This window comes from Bos indicus x Bos taurus, chromosome 20 (genome assembly GCF_003369695.1).
Source record: "Bos indicus x Bos taurus breed Angus x Brahman F1 hybrid chromosome 20, Bos_hybrid_MaternalHap_v2.0, whole genome shotgun sequence".
Taxonomy (NCBI): Eukaryota; Metazoa; Chordata; class Mammalia; order Artiodactyla; family Bovidae; genus Bos; species Bos indicus x Bos taurus.
In genome coordinates, this window is record NC_040095.1 from 69,038,815 (window position 1) to 69,062,098 (window position 23,284).

General features: G+C 55.7%; 1 protein-coding gene and 1 long non-coding RNA gene across 2 annotated transcripts; one reads left to right on the forward strand and one right to left on the reverse strand.

Moving 5' to 3' along the window:
• Positions 1-255: 255 nt before the first annotated feature.
• On the reverse strand, positions 256-5,868 carry IRX1 (iroquois homeobox 1). The gene is made up of 4 exons (XM_027520424.1): positions 5,437-5,868; positions 1,604-2,624; positions 1,007-1,079; positions 256-709 (listed from the first exon to the last, which is right to left on the reverse strand). Exons 1-4 carry the CDS (start codon positions 5,713-5,715, stop codon positions 652-654), a joined length of 1,431 nt encoding a protein of 476 aa, XP_027376225.1. The 5' UTR covers positions 5,716-5,868; the 3' UTR covers positions 256-651.
• Positions 5,869-7,602: 1,734 nt separating this feature from the next.
• LOC113879187 lies at positions 7,603-11,572 on the forward strand. The gene is made up of 3 exons (XR_003507232.1): positions 7,603-8,119; positions 9,035-9,181; positions 9,868-11,572. It is a non-coding gene; the product is annotated as an uncharacterized LOC113879187 (long non-coding RNA).
• Positions 11,573-23,284: the final 11,712 nt, after the last annotated feature.

A 23,284-nucleotide genomic window follows, 5' to 3' on the forward strand; every position in this document is an offset into this window, starting at 1 on the left:
GAGAAAGGCATGCCCAGATAAATCTGTAAGAGTTGCAAGGAACTGAACTGCCAACCAGAAACTGCCCTGGTAACAACATTAACAAATTCAACAACAGCGGAAAGGCTGAGAAACACCGGCCTTCAGGGGCGGAAACTCCCCAGGAGCCCCTTTCCCCAGGCAGGGGGAGTAGAAGCCCCCCGCCAGGATTTCGGATTCCAGGGTTGAGTACGCCCGCGGCGACGCCCAGCCACACACAGCAGCAGGAGCAGGGGCCACCATTTCGCTTAGTTTATTAGACAAAAATATATGATTTAGACAAGTTCGCTGACGCGCTATTTACAATCTGAAATCACTCTATATACAGGAAGGGGCGGGGGCGGGGGGGGGGGGAAGACACAAGCACGTGGTGGGGGCATTTACCGAACCGATAGTCACCCGGAGCACGGTGACAGCCACCGAGCCTCGGGCACAGGCCGGCCGGGCTGCCTGGATGCGGAGCTCGGGTCGGAGGAGCCCCTTTCTGCAGAAAGCGATGGATGGGAGTCCTCGACTTCGTGGCCAGATCTGTCCTTTGCACCGGTCTGAAATTTTTGTCTTAATTCCTCCCTCATCCCTTCCCTCCCAAAGATCTCCCTCCTCCCCCCGGGGAAAATCAGAGACGACCCTGGATCAGGCCGACGGGAGCGCTGCTAGAATCCGCGGCGTCCCTTCCTGCGTGGCCAGCGAGCTGCAGGGGGTGGGGGGTGGGAAACAGCGAGACAAGAACAGCGCTGTCAGTGGACGGAAGCTGGAACCCGGCCGGGGGACTCTGCCCACCGAGAGCCCGGGGAGGGGGCGCGGGGTCGCCGGCCCGGCGCGGCTCCCGGCTCGGGAGAAACTCGGGTGGACTCCGCCAGCCGGCTGCGGTGCCGCGGGGCTGGCGGGCCAGGGCGCGCGCGCGCGCGGTCCACACAGGCTGCCCGTCCCCGATACCGCCCCCCACCCCTCACCCCCAGCCCAGCAGTAAAGGCCCACGGGCACTCACTTGTCGCGCACTGGCTGGAAGGGCGACTTCAACTGCTGCGCCGGCGAGTCCGGTCTGGGGAGGAGGTCTCTCTCTGGGAGGGAGGGGGAGACACCGAGCTTAGGACCCAGACGCGGGAGGGGTGCTGCGCAGGGGCGCTGGGCCTCCCCCCTCCCCGCCCCTGGAAAGTGCCTCCAGAAACACCCCCGACCCCCAGGGCAAGCCAGTGAGTGAGCAAGGCTCTCTCGGGGAGCCGAGTGCCTTGGTCTCCCTCCTCTACTTCAGACAGGAATCGTGGCTCAACCCCAGCCCAGTGGCCACTGGGTCTCACCCTCCGGGGCAGTCAGTGCCCCCAGCCAACGCCCCTCCTGGCCGGTGATGCCCTCCACGCCATCCTCCCCGGGCTAGTGCTCCCCTATACATCGCCTTCCCCACCCCCCCCCGGTGCTCCCCTCTACCCCCCCCCACTGGGCCACTGATCCCCTCCACCACCCCACCCCTGAGTTAGTGCTCCCCTTGCCCCAGCCCCCTCCCCGGCTAGTGCTCCCCTCCGCCCCAGGCTCGCCTGGTTCCCAGATTCCTGGCCTGGGGTGGGGCAGATGCCCCTGGGTGCCATACCTGGGAGCGAGGGGCTGCTACGGGCCGAGGCCTTGTCGCCATGGAGCACCCCCGCGGCCACGGGGACCGGTGGCTGCGGCGGGGGCGGCGCCGACAGGTGCGGGCCGTGCGGCGCGCCCACGCCCAGGAAGGAGCGCACGTTAAGCAGCGAGCCCTGTGCGAGGAATGCGCCGTTGGTCCAGTTGGAGAACTTGCCGATGTGGCAGGTGTACAGTCCGTGGCTGGGCAGGAAGGCGGGGTGCTGCAGCGGCGAGCCCGCGGGGGGCCCGTGCGCGCCGCCGGGGTGGCCGGAAGGCGGCGGCGGCGAGGCCTTGGGCACACCGTCGGGGCTGGTGGCCGTCTCGGCCAGCGACCAGATCTTGGGCTTGCTGTTCGGCGCGCCCTGCAGGCCGCCCGCCGCCGCAGCGCCAGGGCTCAGCAGGCGCGTGCTGCCGGGCTCCGGGAGCTCCTTGGCCAAGCCCAGGGGCGAGTCCGGGGGCTTGAGTGCGTCGGAGGCCATCAGCGGCGAGCCCTGGTCTCGCGCGAGGGCCGTGGGCGCGTCGGGCGCGCGCGGCGCCTCGGCTTTGTCCTCCTCGTCCTCGTTGCTCTGGTCGCCGTCGTGCTCGTCGATATCGATGCTCTCCAGGTCGATCTCTTCGTCGTCCTCAGCCTTCTCCGGGTCCCCCTCGGTGTCGCTTCCGAAGAGAGCGCCGTCCTCCTGGTCCTTGCTGCGCGCGCCCCACGTCACCTTGTTCTCCTTCTTGAGGCGCCGGCGCGCGTTGGCGAACCAGGTGGAGACCTGCGTGAGGGTCATCTTGGTGATGATGGCCAGCATGATCTTCTCGCCCTTGGTGGGGTAGGGGTTCTTGCGGTGCTCGTTGAGCCAGGCCTTGAGCGTGCTGGTGCTCTCCCGCGTGGCGTTCTTGGGCCGCCCGGGATCTCCGTACTGGAACTGCCCGTAGGGGTAGTAGGCGGGAGCCGTGTGGGCCGCGAAGGTGGCGGGGTGCACCCCGGGGTTGTCCTTGAGCTCATACTGTGAACCCTGCAGCCACAAGGCCCAGCGAGGGAGGAGGGGGAAAGCGGCAGAGAGAGAGACAGAGAGACAGAGAGGTGAGTCCCCGAAACTGCGCGAGCCGGGGGCAGACAGTCCAGCCTGCTCCGGAGCAGGAAGCCTACCCTAATGCACCACCCGGGTTGGAAGAGGGGGTCAGGTCACAAACCGCCCCCAGAAGCGGCGCTTCCGCCAATCACCGAGACTTTTTTTTTTTTTTTGGTCACTCAAGAAAAGTTCCAGAATCCTCGAAATGTGCTCCGAAGACCACAGCGGGCGCCGGGGGCCCCCAGAATTTCCCTAGGCCGCCCTTGCTGCCCCCACCCCCACCTCCCACAACCACTCCAGAAGCCCGGATTTCCAAGTTTATCTCACACTCGCTCGAGGGAAAAACCTTTTAACTGGGCTGATAAAACAGTTTCTCCAAACTCGGAGGACCGAGAGCCCAGGCCCCCCCTCCCTTCTACCCTGAGGGGGTCAAACAAAATAAACCGTCCCGGGTTTTCAGAGAATCCAAATCCGCCAGCAATTTAAAATGAAAGCATACTCCTTTTAGCTCCCAAGTTAAATCTGCATAGAATGGCTCACCCGCACTTAAAGGTCTATAGTGGGTGACGGGCAATTTAAAATTTTAATCCTGGCCGGGATCGACAACAATAACAAAAACACCGTTTGTTTTTTTTAAATACAAAAAGAAGGCTTATCCGGTAAAACTTTAACGCGAGGCCCCGAGCGCCGGCTGCGCGAAGCAGAACCGCTTCCGCGGCCCCTTCTCAAGTTTGACTTTGATCAGGAGCTAGCAAGCACAAACTGTTTGCAGGCATTTAGAGGCGGTGATTTATTTGCAATCAATATTCTTTTTATCATCGGTAGTAAAACACAGCAAGTCAAATTATCCCACCAGGTTTTTTGGTAAATAACATTTTATCTTTCTAACAACCTCATTAGGCCTCATTATTACCATAAATTGCCCAGACAGACATTCACTCACAATTTTATCTTTTGACTTCCAAATCCCCCACCGTAAGGGCTTGGAAAACCTCGGCCTAGAATTCGAGTTTGGATTTAGGCTTTCTTTCCAAGAAGGGACAGGAGTCCAGGAGGAAACACAGGCACACACGCACACATACCTTTGGGGGGGGGGGTGGATTTCTAAATAATTTGCCATTAAAACAAACAAAAAAATAAGCAGCTCTGTTTCCAACCACAGTACAATAGGAGTGGGTCCTCACCGCAGGGCCCCCACCCTCCTGCACAAACACAGGTAGGTTTCCCAAATGGCACATAACTGTATTCAAATTTTCTGTTTAAAAAATATATATTTTTTTTTAAACAGAAAATCTCCATGTAAAAACTGTCGAGTTGTGTTAGCAGACGGGGACCTCCGACTCTGAGAAAGTTGCAAAAAGCAGAAGATTTCTTGGACTATTTAGTTCGGTGGTCGAAACCACACAGACAACGTTTCTCTGGCCAGATTTCGTTTTCTGCCTAATCTTTGCAAAACGTCCTTTGCACGTTTCTAATTATTTTGGTTGTAACTGTAAGGAAGACATTTCGGCCGCCTCTCTGCTGGGAATTCTCTTTGAAAGGATACCTTGTAAATCTCTCATCGCTTCCCCGGCATCCCCGCCGCCAGAACAAAATGGGAGCTGATCTTTTTCCAGAGCAACCGAGCTCAACGGCAGCTGGGGTCGCTTTCAGAGAAATAGGCTTTCTTTTCAAAACTACAAGAAAAGTTCCAGCAAAGCACGCCGGCCGTCTTGCTCCTGTACAGTTGCCGGGTGTTTATTTTCTGTCTCTTCTTCGCGGAGAGGGGAGACCTGCGGGGGGGAGGGGGGTGCCTGCAAACTGCATGACCCTGCGGCAGCAGAGCAGGAGGGGGCTGCCTCCCCGACCCCTGCGCCCGGCGTGCAGTCCCCAGCAGTCCGAAGTTTTAAACTAGACTTCGCAGGCAGACCTTAGAGAAATGGATCCCTTAGACCAACGGCCCTGCGGAGCATTCAATCTGCAGCACACTCCCCACCCCACCCCCATATCTGACACCCACTGGGACAAGAGGCTAAGAGGACAGCATTTATTTTAAGCCCAGGGACACTGTTCTTTTTAATCCTCCATTATATAACGCAAGAAGAAAAGCGCTTTTCTTTTCGGTGCAAATGAAATGAAAACTTTGACAACTTACGGAAGTCAAAGCAAACACCGTTTCAGACGCCAACAATTATTTCGCCTTTTTGTTTTTAAATTTCAAATTTGCACTCCGGCCTTGGAGACCCCCTCGGCCCGTCCGATCTCCATTGTTAGCCTTATTCTGACCGCCTCTATTTCGCTTTAAAAGGTTCCCTCGGGTGCACGGAATACAACCGCACGAGTTCTGCCCGAGAGGAGGAAAAATCGAGTCTCCGGTCCCGGCCCCAAAGCTGAAAAGGTCGCGCAGCCGGGCCCACGGCCCGGGAAGGGGCGGCCGGGTAAAGGGCCCGCCTGCCCCGCCGCCGCCGCCACCGAATCGGGGGCGTCGGGCACGAGTTTGTCCCGACCTTCAGCGCGGGCCGCTGGCCCCCGGCCTGCTCCGTGGGCCTCCCTACTCCCACCGGGACCCCCCGAGCGGCCCAGGCCTCCCAACTCCCCGCTTCCCCAGGCCCACGGGCCGGGCCGTTACCCGGCCGGCCTCTCAGCGCTCCCCGCCGCCTCCGCCCCGCCGGACTGGGCCGCTCGGTCTCCCCGCCCGGGCCCCCGCCCCCTCGGCCCGGGCGCCCTGATCGCGCCGCCGGAGGGCAACGCGTGAGAGCGGGCCGGGAGCACTCACCATCTGCGAGAAGAGGCTGAGGTCGGCGGCGTAGGGTAGGAAGGCGCTGTAGTTGGGCGCGCCCGCGTAGGGGCCGGCCGCCGCGTACATGCCCAGCACCGAGGTGACCGCTGCCGCCCCGGCTCCCGCGCCCAGCTCCGCCGCCCCCGGCCGGCCCGACGAGGCGGCGGCCGCGGCGGCGGCGGCGGCCGCTGCAAGAACCCCCGGGCGCTCGCCGCCGTAGGCGCCGGGCCCCGCGGCGCTCAGGTACTGCGGGTAGCCCAGCTGCGGAAAGGACATGTCCGCGGAGTCGGCGGCGGCGGCGGCGGCGGGCAAGTATCAAAGAGGCGGGGGAGGTTAGGCGCGGGGCTAGGGAAGGCGGGTGCCGGAGTGGGGGCAGCGGGCCGCCGGCCGGGCGCGCTCGGGCCGGCCCGGAGGCGGGGGCCGGTGGCTGCTCCTCGGCCCGGTGCTCGCTGGCGCCCGGCTCCCGGCTGCGCCCGGCTCCGCGATCGCGCGCCGACTGCGGCGGCCGCCCTCCGCTCGGCGGCGCGGCTTTCAGACACAATTTGAAGTTGATGCTTTGATTGGCATCCCCTTGAGCTCTGGCCCCGCCCCCGGCTCCCCCGCTCCTCGCCCGCCCCCTCCCCGCCGCCCGCCCTCGCCGGCCGCTCCTGCCCCTCCCGCCGAGCACGTGGTGCCCAGCGCCGGCCGGGCCACCTCCGCCCGCCAAGCGCCCGGGCGGCCGGGGCGGGACCGCAGGCCGCGTCCCGGTCGGCGCGCCCGGCCGTCTGACAACCTGTCGACGCGGGTTTACAGCTGGCGGACACCGGGGTCTGCAGTTTCGCAGCCCTGGCGCGTCTTGCTTGCTCACAAAACACCACCTCGGCGCCTGCCTTCCCACCGTTGGGCCGGCAGGGAAGGGGCGGGCGGAGGCGCGGTGCCAGCCGGCGAGGAGCGCCCTCTCCTCCGAGCTCCGGGCTCCTCCTCGGACGTCCCCCCGGGACCTCTTTTGGCAGAAGTGCCCCTAAACCGGCGGGGCGTGGCACCCCGAGGCGGGCAGGGTGTCCCCCTGCCCCTGCCACCCGGGATTAACGGGGCATCCCTCCGGCAGGGGCTGGCTCTCTGCACTCGGAGAGGCGGGCACCCGCCGAGCACCGCGAGCTTTTCCAGCGGTGTGAACTTTGAGAAAGGCCACCGGCTGGGAAGCTTGAAGGAAGCTAACGGCTGGTTCTTTGGGGGCGGGGCGGGGAGGGTACCTTTTCTTTGCGGAGAAAGTACCACCGCGGCGGGAGAGACACAGGCCGCCCCCGCCCTGGAGACAGGAGGGGCCAGCGTGGCCTGGACACCCCTCGTTTGTCCACTAGGCGAGCAGATGCTGGAAGTCAGCTTGTGCGCAGCGCGCCGGCCCGAGGCGGCGCCGCGACGAGCCCGGGGACGGGGCGTCAGGCTCCCGCCGCCCTCGCCCCTTCTCTCCTCCGCCTGACCGCCCGCCCGAAGAGCCGAGAGCGACACGGCAGGGCATCGCGTGCGCTCGGGAGGGCGGATCCGGGGTGCCTGGGGTCTGGTGGGGCTGGGGCGCAGACGCCCAAAATGCTTGGTCCTCCTGGCCTCCCTGCCTGCGCCTTGGACCGCGCTGGGGCAGGCCGCTCCGGCCCTGGAGGCTGTGTGGGCAGCGCGCCCCCGGGTATTCGCCTGGGCTCCCTCTCCGAAGCTGCGGCCAGAGCTCGGCGAGTACTCCCTGCAGCTGCATTCCGGCGCGCGGAGCCATGCAGGGGTGGCGTCCGTGGGCCTGGTGTCCAGCTCGCTTTGGGCCGGTTGGAGACCACAGAACTGAGGTCAGGTCCTGAGCGCGCTCTATGTCTGTACCTTGGACACCCAGGCATCCATCTCCAGCCTCTAACTCCCTCTTCCAGTTACTAGGGACCTTCCAGGCCCAGGGACTTTGGAAGCATCCGGAGAGATTCGGGTTCCCCAGCTGGAGACCTGAGGACAGAGCCAGCGCCTATAATTAGCCACAATAACGCCCATAATAGTAATTACTAATTACCAGCTGTGTAACCAGGCTTTATTTTCTGTGTTCAGAGTCAGATTTTCTTCCTGGTCATGCTCCCCCCGCCCCCCCCCCCCCCCTTATCTCCACCCCCGACCTCACCCCACCAGTCCCTCTTACCCACAGCAACTGCTAGGACTCCTTTCCTGCGGTTCCAGCTTCTGGGGGTGGGAGGGCAGCGGGCAGATGGGCGCTCCTGCTCTGGGAAGCCCCTGACCACAGCTTCCTCCTGCCCCCCAGCCCCCCAGCCCACACTCCCCAACCCCCTCTCTTGCCAACACCCAAAACAAACCAATGCGCCCTGGCCACTGTCCTGTTTAGCAAGCTCCAGTGTCACGTTTCAGGATGACAGGTAAACACAGGTAAGATAAGGCCTCTTGTGAGACCTGAAGAGCCAGATGGAATGTATGCCCAGAGAAATTCCCGGTGTCAAGATTGAGCCACAGGATGAATCACCTTCTTCCCAGCCCTACCTGCAGCTGTGTGAGCCCCTCACACCATAGCCATCCCAGCCTGGGGAAGATGGAGGAAGACAGGACAGCCTTGTCCTGACCCCCAAGGGGCCCAGCAATGCCGCCCTCCACGCTCTGGCTGTATCTGCATCACCTCCTTTCTGGTCCTGGAGTGATTCAGGTTCCTGAACGCACCCGAGAGGTGAGTGGGAAGGGCCCACCAGAAATGGTTCCTGGGGATAAGGCTGTTCTGGGGGAACTGGTACTAAGAAGGCCTGTGGACTGGCCCCCAGGGAGCCCTGGCAAGATGCCTGGGGGTGCCTGTAGGCCTCCCTGAGTGCCAGGCACAGGATCCTAAAGGAGTCTGGCAACCACCCCTTCCCTTCTTTCTCCTTGGTACAGGGGTACAGGGGAACCCCAAAATTTGCACATAGAAAACTTGGAAGCAATGTACACAAAAAATAAATTTAAAAAAATTAAATGTGTCCAATCATCAAGAGGGGAGCAGAGAAAGATCTAGAACTTCCTGGCTCAGTGTCTTTCCACTGGCCCTCTACTTATTTTTAATGTCAAGTGGTGAAGTAGAGCCCAGGAAGGCCCAGGGTGCCTGAGCCAGGAGAGTGGCCCTCTGCCCAAAACCTCCTTGGGGCTGACTTGACTAAGCACTAATGGATACAGAATTTTCCCCAAGAGGTCAGCCCAGCTCAGCAGCTCAGCTCTTCTGACGACGTCCAGGCCATCCACAGGACGACGCTGGCCCTGCACCAGAGGCTGGGGTTGGGGGGTGTGGGCGGTGGAGCTCCAGCTGTCCCTCCCTCGGAAACCACAGTTCCCAGCCCGGCTGCTCTGGGCCCAAGCGGGGAGAGCCCAGCTTCGCAGAACGTCAGTCACCATCGCCGCCTTCCCTGGGGTGGCTCAGGGGGGCCGGATGCCTGGTCCGGGAGCCGCAGGGACGGGGCATTCCCCCAGCCGGTCTCCTCCCGGTCTGCCCAGAGCCAGAGACAGGGCCTGGGAGCCGTGCAAAGCCGGACCTAGGGGTCGCTGCAAGGTCGAATCGGAGCTCGGGCAGGCTGGGTCCGGGAGCCCTGTGCTCAGTAAGGACCCCCCACCCTCTCAGGGACCCGAGGCGATTGGCCTCCATCACGCCGCAGAGCTCCCTTTGGCTGGAAAGCCCGGACTCTTGGCGCCCCTCCCGGCTAGGACATGAGCCTCGGGAGGCACCCACGCGTGTGCAGGGCCCGCGTGTGCAGACGCGGCTCCGGAGGTAGGTGACTCTGCTGGGCGGGGTGAAAGATTCCCAGGCCGCTTACCGGGAGGGGGCGGGCCTGGGGTGATGGGTGAACAAGGCGCGTTTGAACCAACTTGGCGGAAAGTTCATTTGCTCCGTTCCATTATGGCGGGCGGGGGTGGCGAGCGAGTTTTCTAACTGGAGGGAACTGCTATCACCCACCTGAAGCATATCCTGTGCTTTTTCTTTCCCCAGACCCCCATAAAAGTTCCTCCAGTTCCCTTCCCTACCTCTGCCCACCGCACCCTCTGTTTACATAAGAATGAGATTAAGTGTACCAAATAGCATCCTCGTTTACAATTTTATTCCCTCGGAAATAAACCTCCAGCCTTGCGGACCCAGGTCTCTGAGGAAGAGGAGGAAGCTCCTGGGGACCCAGTCCAATCCCCGAGCCCTCACGGACCTCCCTTTGTCACCAAGGCCGGGGCCACTTAGACCTACTCAGGCACAGCGGGCGGCGCCTCGGCCCTGTCGCCTGCCTTTCCAAACGGCCCGTATTTGATTTGCAGATATCGGGGCTGCCTCTCCGGGCCGCAGCTCGGATCAGAGGCCGGCTGGGTGGCCTGACCCTGGCGGCACCCTGCCCCTGCGGCCAGTCCCCCGCCCCAAACCTTGCACCCCGATGGATGAAACCCAGGTCAACACTTTGGACCTTTCTCCAGCAGGATCCAGCCGGAAAGCCACCCCCGCTTAGCGACAGCGAGGCGAGTGTCAAACAGTCCCCGGGCAGCCGAGACCCTCTCAGGAGCGTCCAGCTCTCACCGTGGAGCCCAAGGGCTCCAGCCCGGAGCCAGCCGGGTTGGCCGGGCCACGGTGATTCCGCAGTTCCCTCGGTCTGGACCCCTCCGGGCCGGGCCTGCGCGCTCCGGCGACTCCAGGCCCAGACCCACGCGGAGCCCGACCGAAGGTTAGCCCTGGTGCCTCCCGGCCTAGAGTAGCACCCAGCAAACGTCCAGAGCGAGCGGGACTGCCGAGACCCCGCGGCGAGACTTGCTCGCCTGCCTTGGCAGGACAAGCCCAGTGGGGCCGGCGGAGGAGATTCCAGAAAAACCCGGGGAGAAAAATCGCCGTGCAGCAAGGGCGGTGGGCGGCCAGATGCTCCGGGCCAAGCCCCGCACGAACGTAGAGCGCGTGTCTGGACGGAGGGGGCCGTGAGCCCCGGGCGCCGCGAGCCTCCTGAGCCGGCCTCCGTTTCCCCCGGTGGAGACACGGACCACAGGGCCCCGGCCTGGAGTGTCGGAGGAAGCGAATTACATGCGTGTGCGCACATGTCAATATTTTATAAACCTCCCCTTAATTAACCAGATCATTTCCATTATGCCTCCAACCCCATCCACCGCAACGGTGTGAGGGTTTGCAGGCTTTATAATTCGATGCCACCAGACGGTTGCTCGGGGGCAGAGGTGTGATCGCCCGCGCCAGCTGCGCTTGTATTTATTTGTTTTTCTCCCGTGTTCCTGTAGGGCGCCATTATGCAGTTTTTAATTAGTTTGTGTTTGTAGTTCACCCGTCCCAAATCAATGCCATCCCGGAGCACGGCGATGTAAATTCTCGAAGTACAGGTGTAGCTGCCTGCTCGGGAACACGGGGAAGCGCGTGTCTGACAAATGAAAGCCGGGCGGACTGTCAGCTCTCGGCAGCCAAGAGGCGCAGATCAAAGCCATCGGGGACTCCTGCGCCCTCGGAGCGCCTCAGTGGCGGCGGCTCCTAATGCTATTAGAGGGAGAGTCGGGTGCAGCTCGGCGTGGGGGACAAAGTGACTTTTCATTTTGCTGGAATCCTGGGTTCCCTGGGCCAGCGCTGGCCTCCCGCGCGCTCTGGCCTTGGGGCCTGGTGGGCGCTGGGCACCCTGCATCAGGCTCCCGCCCCGGATGCCCGGCTGGCTGTGGGCGCGCGTGCACGGACCCAGTGCTGGAGAAAGGTCATTGCCACTTCCAGCGGGGTTCCGCAGCCCTTTCATAGAACCCACGGCCAACAGCCGGGACTTTGGGAATCTCCAGACTGGAGAACCCCCCTCACCCCCACTCCCAGGTCCCGCTCATTTCTCTTCTTGAAATGACCTCTGTGCAATGAGTGTAAATTATTCTTCCCAGCCACCAGGGAATTCTTTTAAAGATTTTTTTTTTTTTTTTTTTTTGGATCGGGAATAAGAGATTGTTCATCTTTAACTAGACCACATAGAAATTATGATTCAACAGCAGTGTGTATTTAATTAGAGTAATCTCACTTGAATTTAATTACCTAATGAATTATTTGTTTAAAAGGTAGAACGTCTTGTTTGCCAAGTGTGGTGCAGACCTCTGATAAGAACTTGTGTTATAAGGACATTACAGTATAAAGCAGCCATGTAGTAAGGTTTGGTTTTAACTCTTTGCGTGTGTAATGGTTACTGTAGCACTCAACACACACACTAAGATCATGTCCGGAAGGCTGAGGGGAGGGCAGAAGCTCCCATTAGCCAAACAGAGGCTTAGTTCTGTTGTGCAGGCAGGGCCCCTTCGAAATTAATATCTTCCAACCCCTTTCCTCATACACATCTATTTTTAAATGTATTTTTCAATAGTTTTGTGTGTGTGTGCCAGATGACAGCTGCCTATTATGACTCATTTTATGATTCATATTTGCAATGAAGTGGTACATCTCCTTCAGGAAAACTCCAGCCTAGCTTCTCTGGGTGCCTGAACCTCCATACTAGTGACAGAAAGGCTTTCTGAGGTCATTGAACATTAGAGGAAGGGAAGCTACAATGCCCCAGACTGTGATCTTAACCCCTAGTGCCTAAATAATGGAAGGATTTCATCCCCTCTCATTTTGTAAGAGCAAATGACTCCAAACCGTGCCACCCTTTCCAGTGGGCTCTGAAGGGGATGTGTCTCCAGCTAAACATACATGAAATCCACCTGGTTGAATTCCACTGTTATTTTCATTCATAGGTCATTAACCAGATATTTAATTGTAGATTTGGGCACTATTATCACATAAATATTAAGTATTAATAATATAGTGTTCAACTAAGTAGGAATAGGCTTATGAGAAAAAATAAAAAACTTTGATAAGAATTATTAACTTTTTTAGAGTCTCTTATTTTTATCACAGCTGTGCATTTTAAAACCGATGCTTTAGCAACTGATAGTGGTTATTAATAAATTATAAACTTAATCATGTTAAGTTATGGTTATAGTCGCATCTTTCTTCCTAAGAAATAGATCTACATGAATACATATTTTAAACTTAGTTATAAATTTACTTCACATATTCTTCCAAATAACAACTGATAATAACAACCAGAAAGGACATGAGATAATAGCTTAGGGATGATAATACATTCCTCAGATCTGAGCAAATCCAAAGACGATTTGCTAGTAAAACCCTCAAAGAAAATGGTTTGTGAGTGATGGAAGAAGGAAAATACTAAATAGCATATTTATGTTGGGCTCTTTCCAAAATGTTTGAAATTTAGACCAAAGAGTATTCCATCTCCCATGAGTCCCTCTCAACCCTCAATCACTTATATTATTAAAGATAAAACCTACCTACTAGAAATACCTTTGTAAAATACCAATTGATAAATATAGGTCCATACAACAGTCTGGGTAGAAATTTTCATCTTCCATGCATAATGTGTGGACCACAAGTCACTGGCTGATAGGTTAAAAATCTATTCATTTAAGAGGCATTCATTCAACAAAAGTACCCCCACAGAGGACTCTTTGGGAGTTCAGGAGACTGTTTCTGGAAAGTTCTGAAGATAGGCAAAGACCACCAGCATCTTCTAGGACCATTCTCATAGAAGAGCAAAACCGGGGGTATGAGTGCTCAAAAGATTTCCCAGGCGAGAGTACTGGACTGGGTTGCCATTTCCTCCTCCAGGGCGACCTTCCCAACCCAGGGATGGAACCCACATCTCGGAGTCTCCTTCACTGCAGGAGGATTCTTTACCATTGATCCACCAGAGAAGCCTGAATGGTCTGAGGGGGGAGCCTTAAAAAGCCCCAGACCAGGGGCACCTTTGCCTGCTCTTGTACAGACATCCCTTGCACTGTAACGGTGCCCAGGATTCTCCGGAGTTCAGGGCGTCTGTCTGCCTGTCTGCCACTTCCCCTCCTCTTCACCCCTGGCAAGAAAAACCACACAGAGAGGCCCGAGGTGACGCCATTCTTGAGGGTGTTGAGTGAGTGTGGATGCAAGGTGGGAATGAGGTGCTGAGAGAAGGAAGAAGCTCAGGAGGGGAGGTTTTCTTCTCCCAGACACTCCTGCAGAGGATCCTTTGGCCCAGGGAGCGCAGCACCTCCATGACCCAGGAGGAGGCCCCTGTGTGCAGAGCCCCAGGTCAGGAAGGTCCCCTTCTCTGATTCCTGCATGCCTGCCCTCCCGAGCCCCTGCTCTTAGAGCCCCTCCTAATGCTGTTCAGCTGAGGAAGGCTCCCAGGTCCCGGACAGGTCGTCCACGCTGCCAGCTGCAGGCACCCTTTGCCCTCCAATGCGAAAGCATGTGGCCTATGGTCCACCCTCTTGGCAATAAACTGAGTGACTGGCAGGCTAATCCTAGCCCCAGATTCAACCTGGGATGGCCGTCAATGGTCAGAGGTGGGTCAGCTCAACCTCTTGCACAGGGAATATTGTGTTTTACTAAGGGACTATCTGTGCATGGACACAAAGCTTGCGGGAAAGACCCACTCTCTGGATGGAAGGGCGGGGGAGGGCCCGTCCTCCCCAACCTCTCTTTGAAGAAAGGGAGGATTAACACCCTCTTGGCCAGTGACCACTGCCTCTCAGATGCAGCTGATGGCAGAAGCCAGTTTGGAAGAGGCCTTCTGAATCCTGACACCCATCTTAAGCTGCCCCGGCCACCACAGCAAGACCCTGCAGCCTGTGGTTTCAACAAGGGAAGTATGTCTTCTCACAGTTCTGGGGGCCGGAAGTCCAAGGTCAAGGTGTCGGCAGGTTTGATCTCTCTCCCCCTGGCTTGCAGATGGCTTCCTTTCTGGTCCTGCTGGTCCTCTGTGAGTCCGGGTTTCTCTTTTTTAGGATTACTGGTCAGATTGGATGACGACCCACCCTAAAGAGCTCATTTTAAAAGATGAATGAATGATAGTCGCTCATTTCTGTGACCCCGTGAACTGTAGCCCACCAAGCTCCTCTGTGCATGGGATTCTCCAGGCAAGAAAAATGGAGTGGGTTGCCATTTCCTCCTCCATCATTTAAAAAGAATCACATCTTAATTTAAAGGCCCATCTGCAAATACTGTCACCTTCTGAGGTGTTATGGGGTTAGGCCTTTAGAGGGAACGCAGTTCAACTCAGAACACCACCCACGGCCACCCAGCCCCCTCCCACTCCAAACAGCATCAGTGTTCGTTAGCTGAAGCCCTGCTCACTTCTGACACAATAATACATCCTTTAGTTTGGAGGCAGAAAAATCCTAGAAGAAGCTCCAGAGTTGTTCCCTCCTCAATTTTGTAAAGAACAAGAACATCTTCATTAAAATCAAAACAAAAATGTGTAATGTTCAGTAGGGTATTATATTCCCAATATGAAGCCTTCTCAGTGTTGGTTATTATCAGAGGCTAAAGTTGGCCACTCTGTCCATCTCAACTATAAGAGGACTTTCGTGTAACAGGGTTAAACTCTAGACGAGAAGAGCCTTAGTTTTGAAGCAAGCATGTCTGAGAAAGTGAATTTTATTCTAAGCCTGTAGTGATGTCTGCCTTGTCTCCATCCCTCTGAGGCCGTCCAGCGGCTCTAGGAGGCTCTGCGCCATAGATGCAGCCCCCCTGCCTCCCGGTCAATTATCTCAGAAAAATTTCAAAGGTATCAGTTAAGCCCTGTTTCCCAGATTTTGCTAAAGAGGCAAAGACTGCACAGTAGTTAAGCCTCTGACTTGAATCTGCTGGGGCCCTAAGGTTGAGGGTTAGGGTGTAGGCATAAGTCTGTGGTTGGGAAGGAATTGCCAAAAAAAAAAAAAAAGGAAAATTTGAGCCCCGTTCCATCTTTTATCAGCAGCCGCACCTCTCTGCCAGCAGATGCATCATCAGCAAGGCGGCGGGGTGCTGGGAGAGCCCTGGCGATCATTTTATAGGCTGTGGACCGCGTGACATTATCTCTAGAGTCGAGCTAAGTGGTGTGTCTAAGGTCACTTAGCCAGTGTGTAATAAATCCAGGATTAGAACCTCAGCACGCAGTTCGACAGTGTGACAGGACACACGGATTCTCTGATCTCCAGATTCGACCTCCTTCCCACCCTCTCCTCCCAAACCCCGAGGGAGCCCCTGCCCCTGGGTCCACCGATCCTGTCTCAAGACCACCAGTAGGCAACTTGGGGTGCTCCTGGCTCCTTCCTCCCTCCATCTTCCTTCCTTTCTACCCCTTTCTTTCATTATTCTCGTAACAGGCACTTGTGGAGGAACCACTTTAAGAAACGGACAGCGTCATGTGCTGCGAGGGATGCTAAGATAAAGGAGACAGCTGACCTGATCACCTAAGTGTCTAGGGTGAGGTTGACAGTTTTGTAAAACACATACAAACACCTCCTTACTCTGCAAGGCAGAGAGAAGTGCCAAGAGGGATCTCCTCGTTCTTTAACATCAGGATCTCAGCTCCTAATCCCCCTTTACGTTTGTTTGGCTCTGTGATGCTGAGCTCTGCAAGCCCCATGTCTGCATCGCTAGTATCTTTCCCTTAGACTCTGCCAACAGAGGATGCTTGGTGGTGTGGGGGTGGTGTGTGTGTGTGGCGACTGGCGGGGGGAGGTGGATCCTGCAGGATGGAAGGAGCCTGTCCCGAATCACTTCCTGTGGCTCTCATCACCCTCCCGGGCACTCTTCACCTCGGTGGCAGTGGGTCCTTCCTGTAGCATCAGCTGAGTCCAGTGTTCGGGTTTCTAGCCTCACAGAACCAGACGGTCGTGTCTCCTTGGGAGCCAGAGCTGGTGACCAGCGTCTCCGATCCAGAGGTCCGGGGTCCCGCTCCTGGGGCTCTTTGAACTTTACTGTTTCTACCTTCCTTCTCCTGTTTCCTATTTTCACATCTGCCTCTGAGGAGCCCCTATTTTCTTTGCCCCTTTTCCGTTAACTAGTGGGAAAAGTCTTTGTACCGTGTTTGCTAGGGCGGCTGTAACAAATGGTCCAGACTGGGAGGCTTACACGACAGAAATGGGTTCTCTCCCAGTCTGGAGATTGAAGGCCAAGGTCGAGGCGTGGCAGGGCTGGCTCCTGCTGAGCTTGTAAGGGAGAATCGCCCCAGGCCCCTCTCCTACCCTCAGGAGGTTCCGGGTCATCTCTGGGGTCCACTGGCTTGAGAAGCATCACCCTGCTTTCCGCCTTCATCTTCACGTGGTTTTCACTCTGTGTGCATTTCTGGGTCCAAATCCCCCCTTTGCACAAGGACACCAGTCATACTGGATTAGGGTTCATACATACTCAAGTGTGACCTCATTTCAACTCATTACAGCTTCGAGGACTCTGTTTCTAAATCGGGTCTCATTCTGAGGCGATGAGGGTTAGAAATTCAGCACGGGAATCTGGACGTTGAGTGGGGGAAGAACAATTCAGCTGGCTACTGCTGCCGTGCAGTCGCTAAGTCGTGTCTGCCTCTTTTGCGGCCTCATGGACAATAACCCACTGGGCTCCTCTGTCCATGAGATTGTCCAGGAAAGAATGCTGGAAGGTGGTAACATTGCCTTCCCCATGGGATCTTCCCCATCCAGGGATGGAACCCACATTTCCTGCATTGTAGGTGGAGGATTCTTTATGGCTGAGCCACCAGGGAAGCCCCAGTTCAACATCTAACTGAGAATTGTCATGTTAACTTTCCTCTATCCAAATAACTAGGTAATTTCTGCTCCCGCAGTAGGCATGGGCTGATGCCAGGGACCCAGACGTAGGAATCAAAGGAAGAAGTTATTGACTGTCAGTGAGGAAAGGATGCAGCGACCTACCTCTTGAACCAGGGCTGAAAGGTGACCTGATTTGAGATGGGTAAAGCATGTGAACAGAGGGTGTTCCCGAGGGCACACGGCAGGTCTCAGAAGCTGTGAGCACACTGGCCAGGCTGCAGCTGGCACCATCAGGGACAGGCAGGGAAGTGGGGCTGCAGCAGAGCGAGTTTCAGAAGCACATGATGAGTTTGGACTGTGTTCTGGGCCATGAAAAGCTACGACAAACCTAGGCTGTGTATTAAAAAACAAAGACATCACTTTGCCAACAAAGGTACAGATAGTCGAAGCTATGATTTTTCCAGTAGTCATGTATGGATGTGAGAGCTGGACCATAAAGAAAGCTGAGCACCTAGGAATTGATGCTTCTGAATTGTGGTGTTGGAGAAGACTTTTGAGAGTCCCTTGTACAGAAAAGAGATCAAACCAGTCAATCCTAAAGGAAATCAACCCTGAATATTCATTGGAAGGACTGATACTGAAGCTAAGGCTCCAATCATTTGGCAATTTGATGTGAAGAACTGACTCATTGGAAAAGACCCTGATGCTGGGGAAGATTGAAGGTGGGAGGAGAAGGGGATGACAGAGGATGAGATGGTTGGATGGCATCACCAGTGCAATGAACATGAGTTTGAGTAAGCTGTGGGAGCTGATGATGGACAGGGAGGCCTGGCATGCTGCAGTCCACGGGGTCGCAAAGAGTTGGACACGCCTGAGCAACTGAACGACAACCACTGGGCCCTGAGGAGGTTTGGCAGGTCTGAGGGCAGAAGGAGACCCTTAAACGTGTCAGAGGAGAACCGGGTACCTGTGTAGGACAGAGATACAGAGCTGAGAACGTCTCAGCCATGGTGGCTGCCATACGGGTACCTACTCTGGGAGCGAAGCGCCTGAGTGCTCCTGGGGGTAGATAGGGAGACGGTCCCCCTCCCAACGCCCCACTGTCCATGAGGAGTCCGCTCGGAAAAGTGATGGGGGAAGACTGGTCCTCCTTCCTGCTCATGCCTCCAGGCAGAACAGCTCCACTCCTTCATCTTACACCTCGGATTTCCAGAGAAGATTTTGTCTGAACAAAGGGGTTTTTTTGCCTTAATACGAACATTGGGACTCACTGAAGCGCGTGCTTATCAGGTTTTGGATCCTCTTATCTTCAAGGGATCTGAAGATGCATAAATCTCTGATTGGTTATGAAACCTGGCATATTCACACAGCTCCTTGCTCTGTCTGGATTCACTAGGTTTCCTCTACATATCCAGAATGTACAATCATACCTTTTATGACAGGGTACTGAAAAATTTGATTAATTTCTCAGGATGTATGAAATGTTAAAACAGAAATCTGGAGTGACACCAATGTAAGGGGGAAATAATGCTGTCCAATAAAGGCAATTACCATTATTATCATTATTAATGATATTATTGATACTTCCTCACTGACAGATGAAAACAAGTGACTTGCAAGCCTTCCCTTGGCATGAAAACTTTCAGGCCATTACCCGAAGACTGAGTTAATCGTTTCATCACTAGGGCAGATAAATAGAGGGGTCATAAAGTGGGGTAACGATCCTTCCGTGTGTGTGTGTCACAGAACTGATTGACACGAGGTGGAGTCCCTCCGTATCACAGGGAAAGCACGATGCTGTCTATCTGGTCTCCTTCCTGACTCCATAATGCACATATACTACATGCAAAATGTATCATTGATTAGCATCTGCAAGGAACAAACTCAGTGCCAAGTAGTCCATTTATCAGTGCCCCGTGATGTCTTCACTGGGGGGTAAACCCCTCCAGGCTTCCAGGAGTTCACTTGGTTTTATCTGGATAGGGGAAGCAAGCAGAAAATCTACCGTTGCAGTTTCGTTAACAGTTGGGTAGTTCACACGCTCATCAAGGCTGTTGTCCATTTCCTGGCTGCTCATGCCTAACTTCATTATATCACAATGTAACCAGGTTATGTAAGAAGTTAAATAAAAGAAGCTCCATCGGAACCCTGGCGTGAACCCTCATCCCCACAGGAAGATTTACTCTTATCAGAAGAGATGTGATCTTGTAGAACAGTGTGTGTGTGTTAAGTCTCCCTGTCCAAGCACGGAGATTTGTACCCTCGCGTAAGGACGAAAGCTCCTGCTTCTCAAGTCTCATTCTGCGCCGTGTTGGAGCACTGTGAGACCACAGTGGATTTACTTCAAGAATTTGATGGTTGGTGACTTTCTGCAAATTCTTCCCTGGCCCTTGAATTCCTTATTTAATTTTATCATCAAGCCAAGCCATCCGAGGAGAAACCACCTCTCTAAGCCTTACTCCCGCCCACCTGAAATACAAACCTGTGAGCTTCCCAGAACTTTATTAAAATAGATATTGACTTTCTTGCTCGGAAGAATCATCCTTTACTTGTCACCGCCCCCCCCCACCCATTAGTCTGTCCACTTCCAAACATGTTCCCTCCTCTGATAACTCACTCTCCTTTTTCCCATGGCTGCCTGAATCCATGTACTATGACTTCTGCCTCCCAAAAGTCTTTGAGAACCAGCCACATCCCGCCACAGTTCAAGCCCGTAGCTTGTCCCAAGGGCCATCTTTCCGTGGTGACTTCACCAGCAGTGGCCTTCATTTTACTCCCCTGCTGAAGTTTCCCTGGTCCCCCCTTGACTACAGAGTAAACAGCCTCACCTCCTTAGCACACTGTACGTCAGCCTTCAGGCTTGGAATGTCTTTACTGGAGCTGGAAGGAGCTGAGCAGCTGTGGCTCTTCTCCTATCTCCTGGAAGGTCTATTTTAATGCAATTGAGTGTTTCCTCTAGAGGAGAGAGGATTCCTGGTGCAATGCAAGCGTTGGCTTTTGTCTGCATCTATCATTTATTACTCCGATTGCTTCCACTTTCCAACCCACAGTCTGAGCCCAGACTTGTCTTCTCCTTTCCAAGCTCATCTTTCATTCCTTGGTATTTAACATCCAGCTGGAAAACCCATATATTACCTTGCCATTCCAAAGCTTCAGAATTCCTTGGAAAGCATGTTAAAATGTGTGGCTCTTGCCTAGGAACCTTCTGACTTACTAGATATGGAGGTGTGTCCACAGTTGAATTCTAAATAGATTTGTTTGGGATTTGGTTGAAAACACACATTTTAAAAAAATTGTTTATGTTTAATTGAAGAATAATTGCTTTACAATATTGGGTTGATTTCTGCCATACAGCAACCTGAATTAGCCACAGGTATACATATGTCCCCTCCCTCTTGAATCTCCCTCCCACCTCCCACCTTTTCCACCCCTCTAGGCTGGAAAACACACATTTTTGAAAAACACATTCATGACAAAGCGTCCTAGACACACAGTGTGACCCTTCAGCTTCTGTGAACTTCACTGCAGTATCCTGCAGACCCTAAAGTCTGTGTGGATGGCTGGTCCTGCCACCCACTGCCACTGATACTAGCCCCCACGCTCTTCTGTTTCTCTGTTTGCTCCCTGTCTGCTCACTTTGCCCTTAATCTCTTCTTCTTCCCTCCTCAGTGCCCTCATGAGCTCTCTCCTGCACCTTCTGTCAGTCTAGGCACCCTCAGTGGAGACCCTCCCCCAGACTCTGGGCTTTCACCACTGGCCTCCCAGACCTGCGTCTCTCATCCAAATCTCAGCCGAGTTGCAGACCCCAATACCCAGCTGCAGGGGCCTCATCCTCAGCGGGCAACCTGCAGAGGTACCTGCTTCTCTTCATGTCTCTTCGATGCTAGCGGAGAGTCCCACCCTGCCTGATGTAGTTCATATCTTGGTAGCCAGCCCGACGCCTCATTAAGCTGTCCACCTTAAATTCGATCTTGTTCATCATCCCTTTATTGGTTGTCATTGTTGTTCAGTCGCTCGGTCGCGTCTGACTCTTTGTGACCCCATGGACTGCAGCATGCCAGACTTCCCTGTTCTTCACCATCTCCCAGAGTTCACTCAAACTCAACTCAATGTCCATTGAGTTGGCGATGGCATCCAACCATCTCATCCTCTCGTCCCCTTCTCTTCCTGCCCTCAGTCTTTCCCAGCATCAGGGTCTTTTTCAATGAGACAGCTCTTTGCATCAAGTGGCCAAGGTATTGGAGCTGTAGCTTCAGCATCAGTCCTGCCAATGAATGTTCAGGACTGATTTCCTTTAGGATTGACTGGTTTGATCTCCTTGCTGACCAAGGGAGTCTCAAGAGGCTTCTCCAACACCACAGTTTGAAAGCATCAGTTCTTCGGTGCTTAGCCTTCTTTATGATTCAACTCTCACATCCTTACATAACTACTGGAAAAACCATAGTTTGACTCTACAGACCTTAGTCAGCAAAGTGATGTCTTTGATTTTGTTCTTTGACTGAAGTTTTTTTCTATACATAAAGGGCAGGCTGAGAACATGGCTGGGGAACCATTCCAGGAGGGCCTCGCAGGGTCCTGCTCAGTTACAGGGGGAGTAACATGCACATATTCCTGTCAGTAAAGTTTTTTGTGTAAAATAAAATACCCCTTGACAGCCCCATCCGCTGCCTTCCTCTGTCGAGTCTGCTCCTCTCAGAGGCACCTGCTCTCCCAGCCCTGGGTTACCCTTCCTGCCCCTCTGCACACTCACAGACAGGCATGTGCACACCTACGCATGTGCCTGTGTGTGGCTTTGTGAGTCTTTGTTCACGTGACACAGGCCCACTTTGACAATCGTCTGTAACTCAGGTTCATCTTAGGTTCTTCCTTATTGCTTCCATGGCAGCATGCACAGATCCTCACTGCGGGTCAGACACCATTGCTCAGGATCCCAGAGTTGATCGAATTACCTCCCAATTAAGGGCATTTCAGGGTGTTTAGTCAGTTACTAGCCACATCGGGCTGTGGGGTTTTTCCAGTAGTCATGTGCGGATATGAGAGTTGGACCATAAAGAAGGCTGAGTGCCAAAGAGTTGATGCTTTTGAACTGTGGTGCTGGAGAAGACTCTTGAGAGGCCCTTGAACTGCAAGGACATCCAACCAGTCTATCGTAAAGGAGATCAGTCCTGAATATTCATTGGAAGGACTGATGCTGAAGCTGAAGCTCCATCCTTTGGCCACCTGATGCGAAGAGTTGACTCATTTGAAAAGACCCTGCTGCTGGGAAAGATTGAAGACAGGAGGAGAAGGGGACGACAGAGGATGAGATGGTTGGATGGCATCACAGATTCAATGGACATGAGTTTGAGCAAGTTCCGGGAGACAGTGAAGGACAGCAAAGCCTGGCGTGCTGCGGTCTGTGGGGTCGCAGAGTCGGACACGACTGAGTGGCTGCACGACAACCACCACAGGGGCTGCGGCACAGTCTGGCGCAGGCAGCTCCGGCCCAGGCACGGGTCTCTCCAGGCTGGATATGTTTGCACTTCTGCTGGGGCTGCTGTTGCAAAAGTGCCCAGGTCTCCTCCACAGTGGTGACGGGGGAGCCCCCTGAGCACTGGGGGTGACTCCTCGTGGGGAAGCCAGGGCCCCTGGTGAGCTGGGAGACCCCACACCCTCCGGGGGGGCCGGCTGTCCCCTACTGCTGTCTGCCCTGGGGCGGCCCGGGTGAAAGGGCAAAGGGCACTGGGCACAGAGCACACCCGGGGAGCCCTCACTCCAGGGCGGGGATGGGCAGAGGGTGCTGGTGCACAGGGGCCACCCTGAGAACCACGGGGTCCCGGGCCAGCCCCCGAGGCCACCGGCGGGCCCCCAGGAACGCAGGCTCCCACTATGAAGTGGGCGCGGCCACGCTGGGGGCGCGGCCCAGACGCACTTCTGCTGTGGGGCCCTGCGGGTGGAGAGGGGCCGGGGCCATAAGGAAGAGACTGGTCCTGAATGAGGGGCGGCGGGTATGCCCGCGGGGACACTGAGGGCTGGCTGCTGGAGGCAGCTGGGCCCAGCGCGGGGGACAGCAGCCCAGTGACCAGGGCCCACCTCGGGCCACTCTCCCCGCAGGATCCAGAGCAGGGCAGCACCCAGAACCCTGAGGGCAGAGGGCGGCAGGGCGCCCCCGGGCCCTGGCCTGGGCATCCCTGTGGTCCACTCTGTCTATACGTGGCAGGCGCCCCACCGAGCCCGTGTGGACAGAGCGCCCAGACAGCGGTCACATTTGAGAGGAGGTCAGTCACCAGCCCGTTCATTTAGGAAAGCTACTTTATTATTATTATTA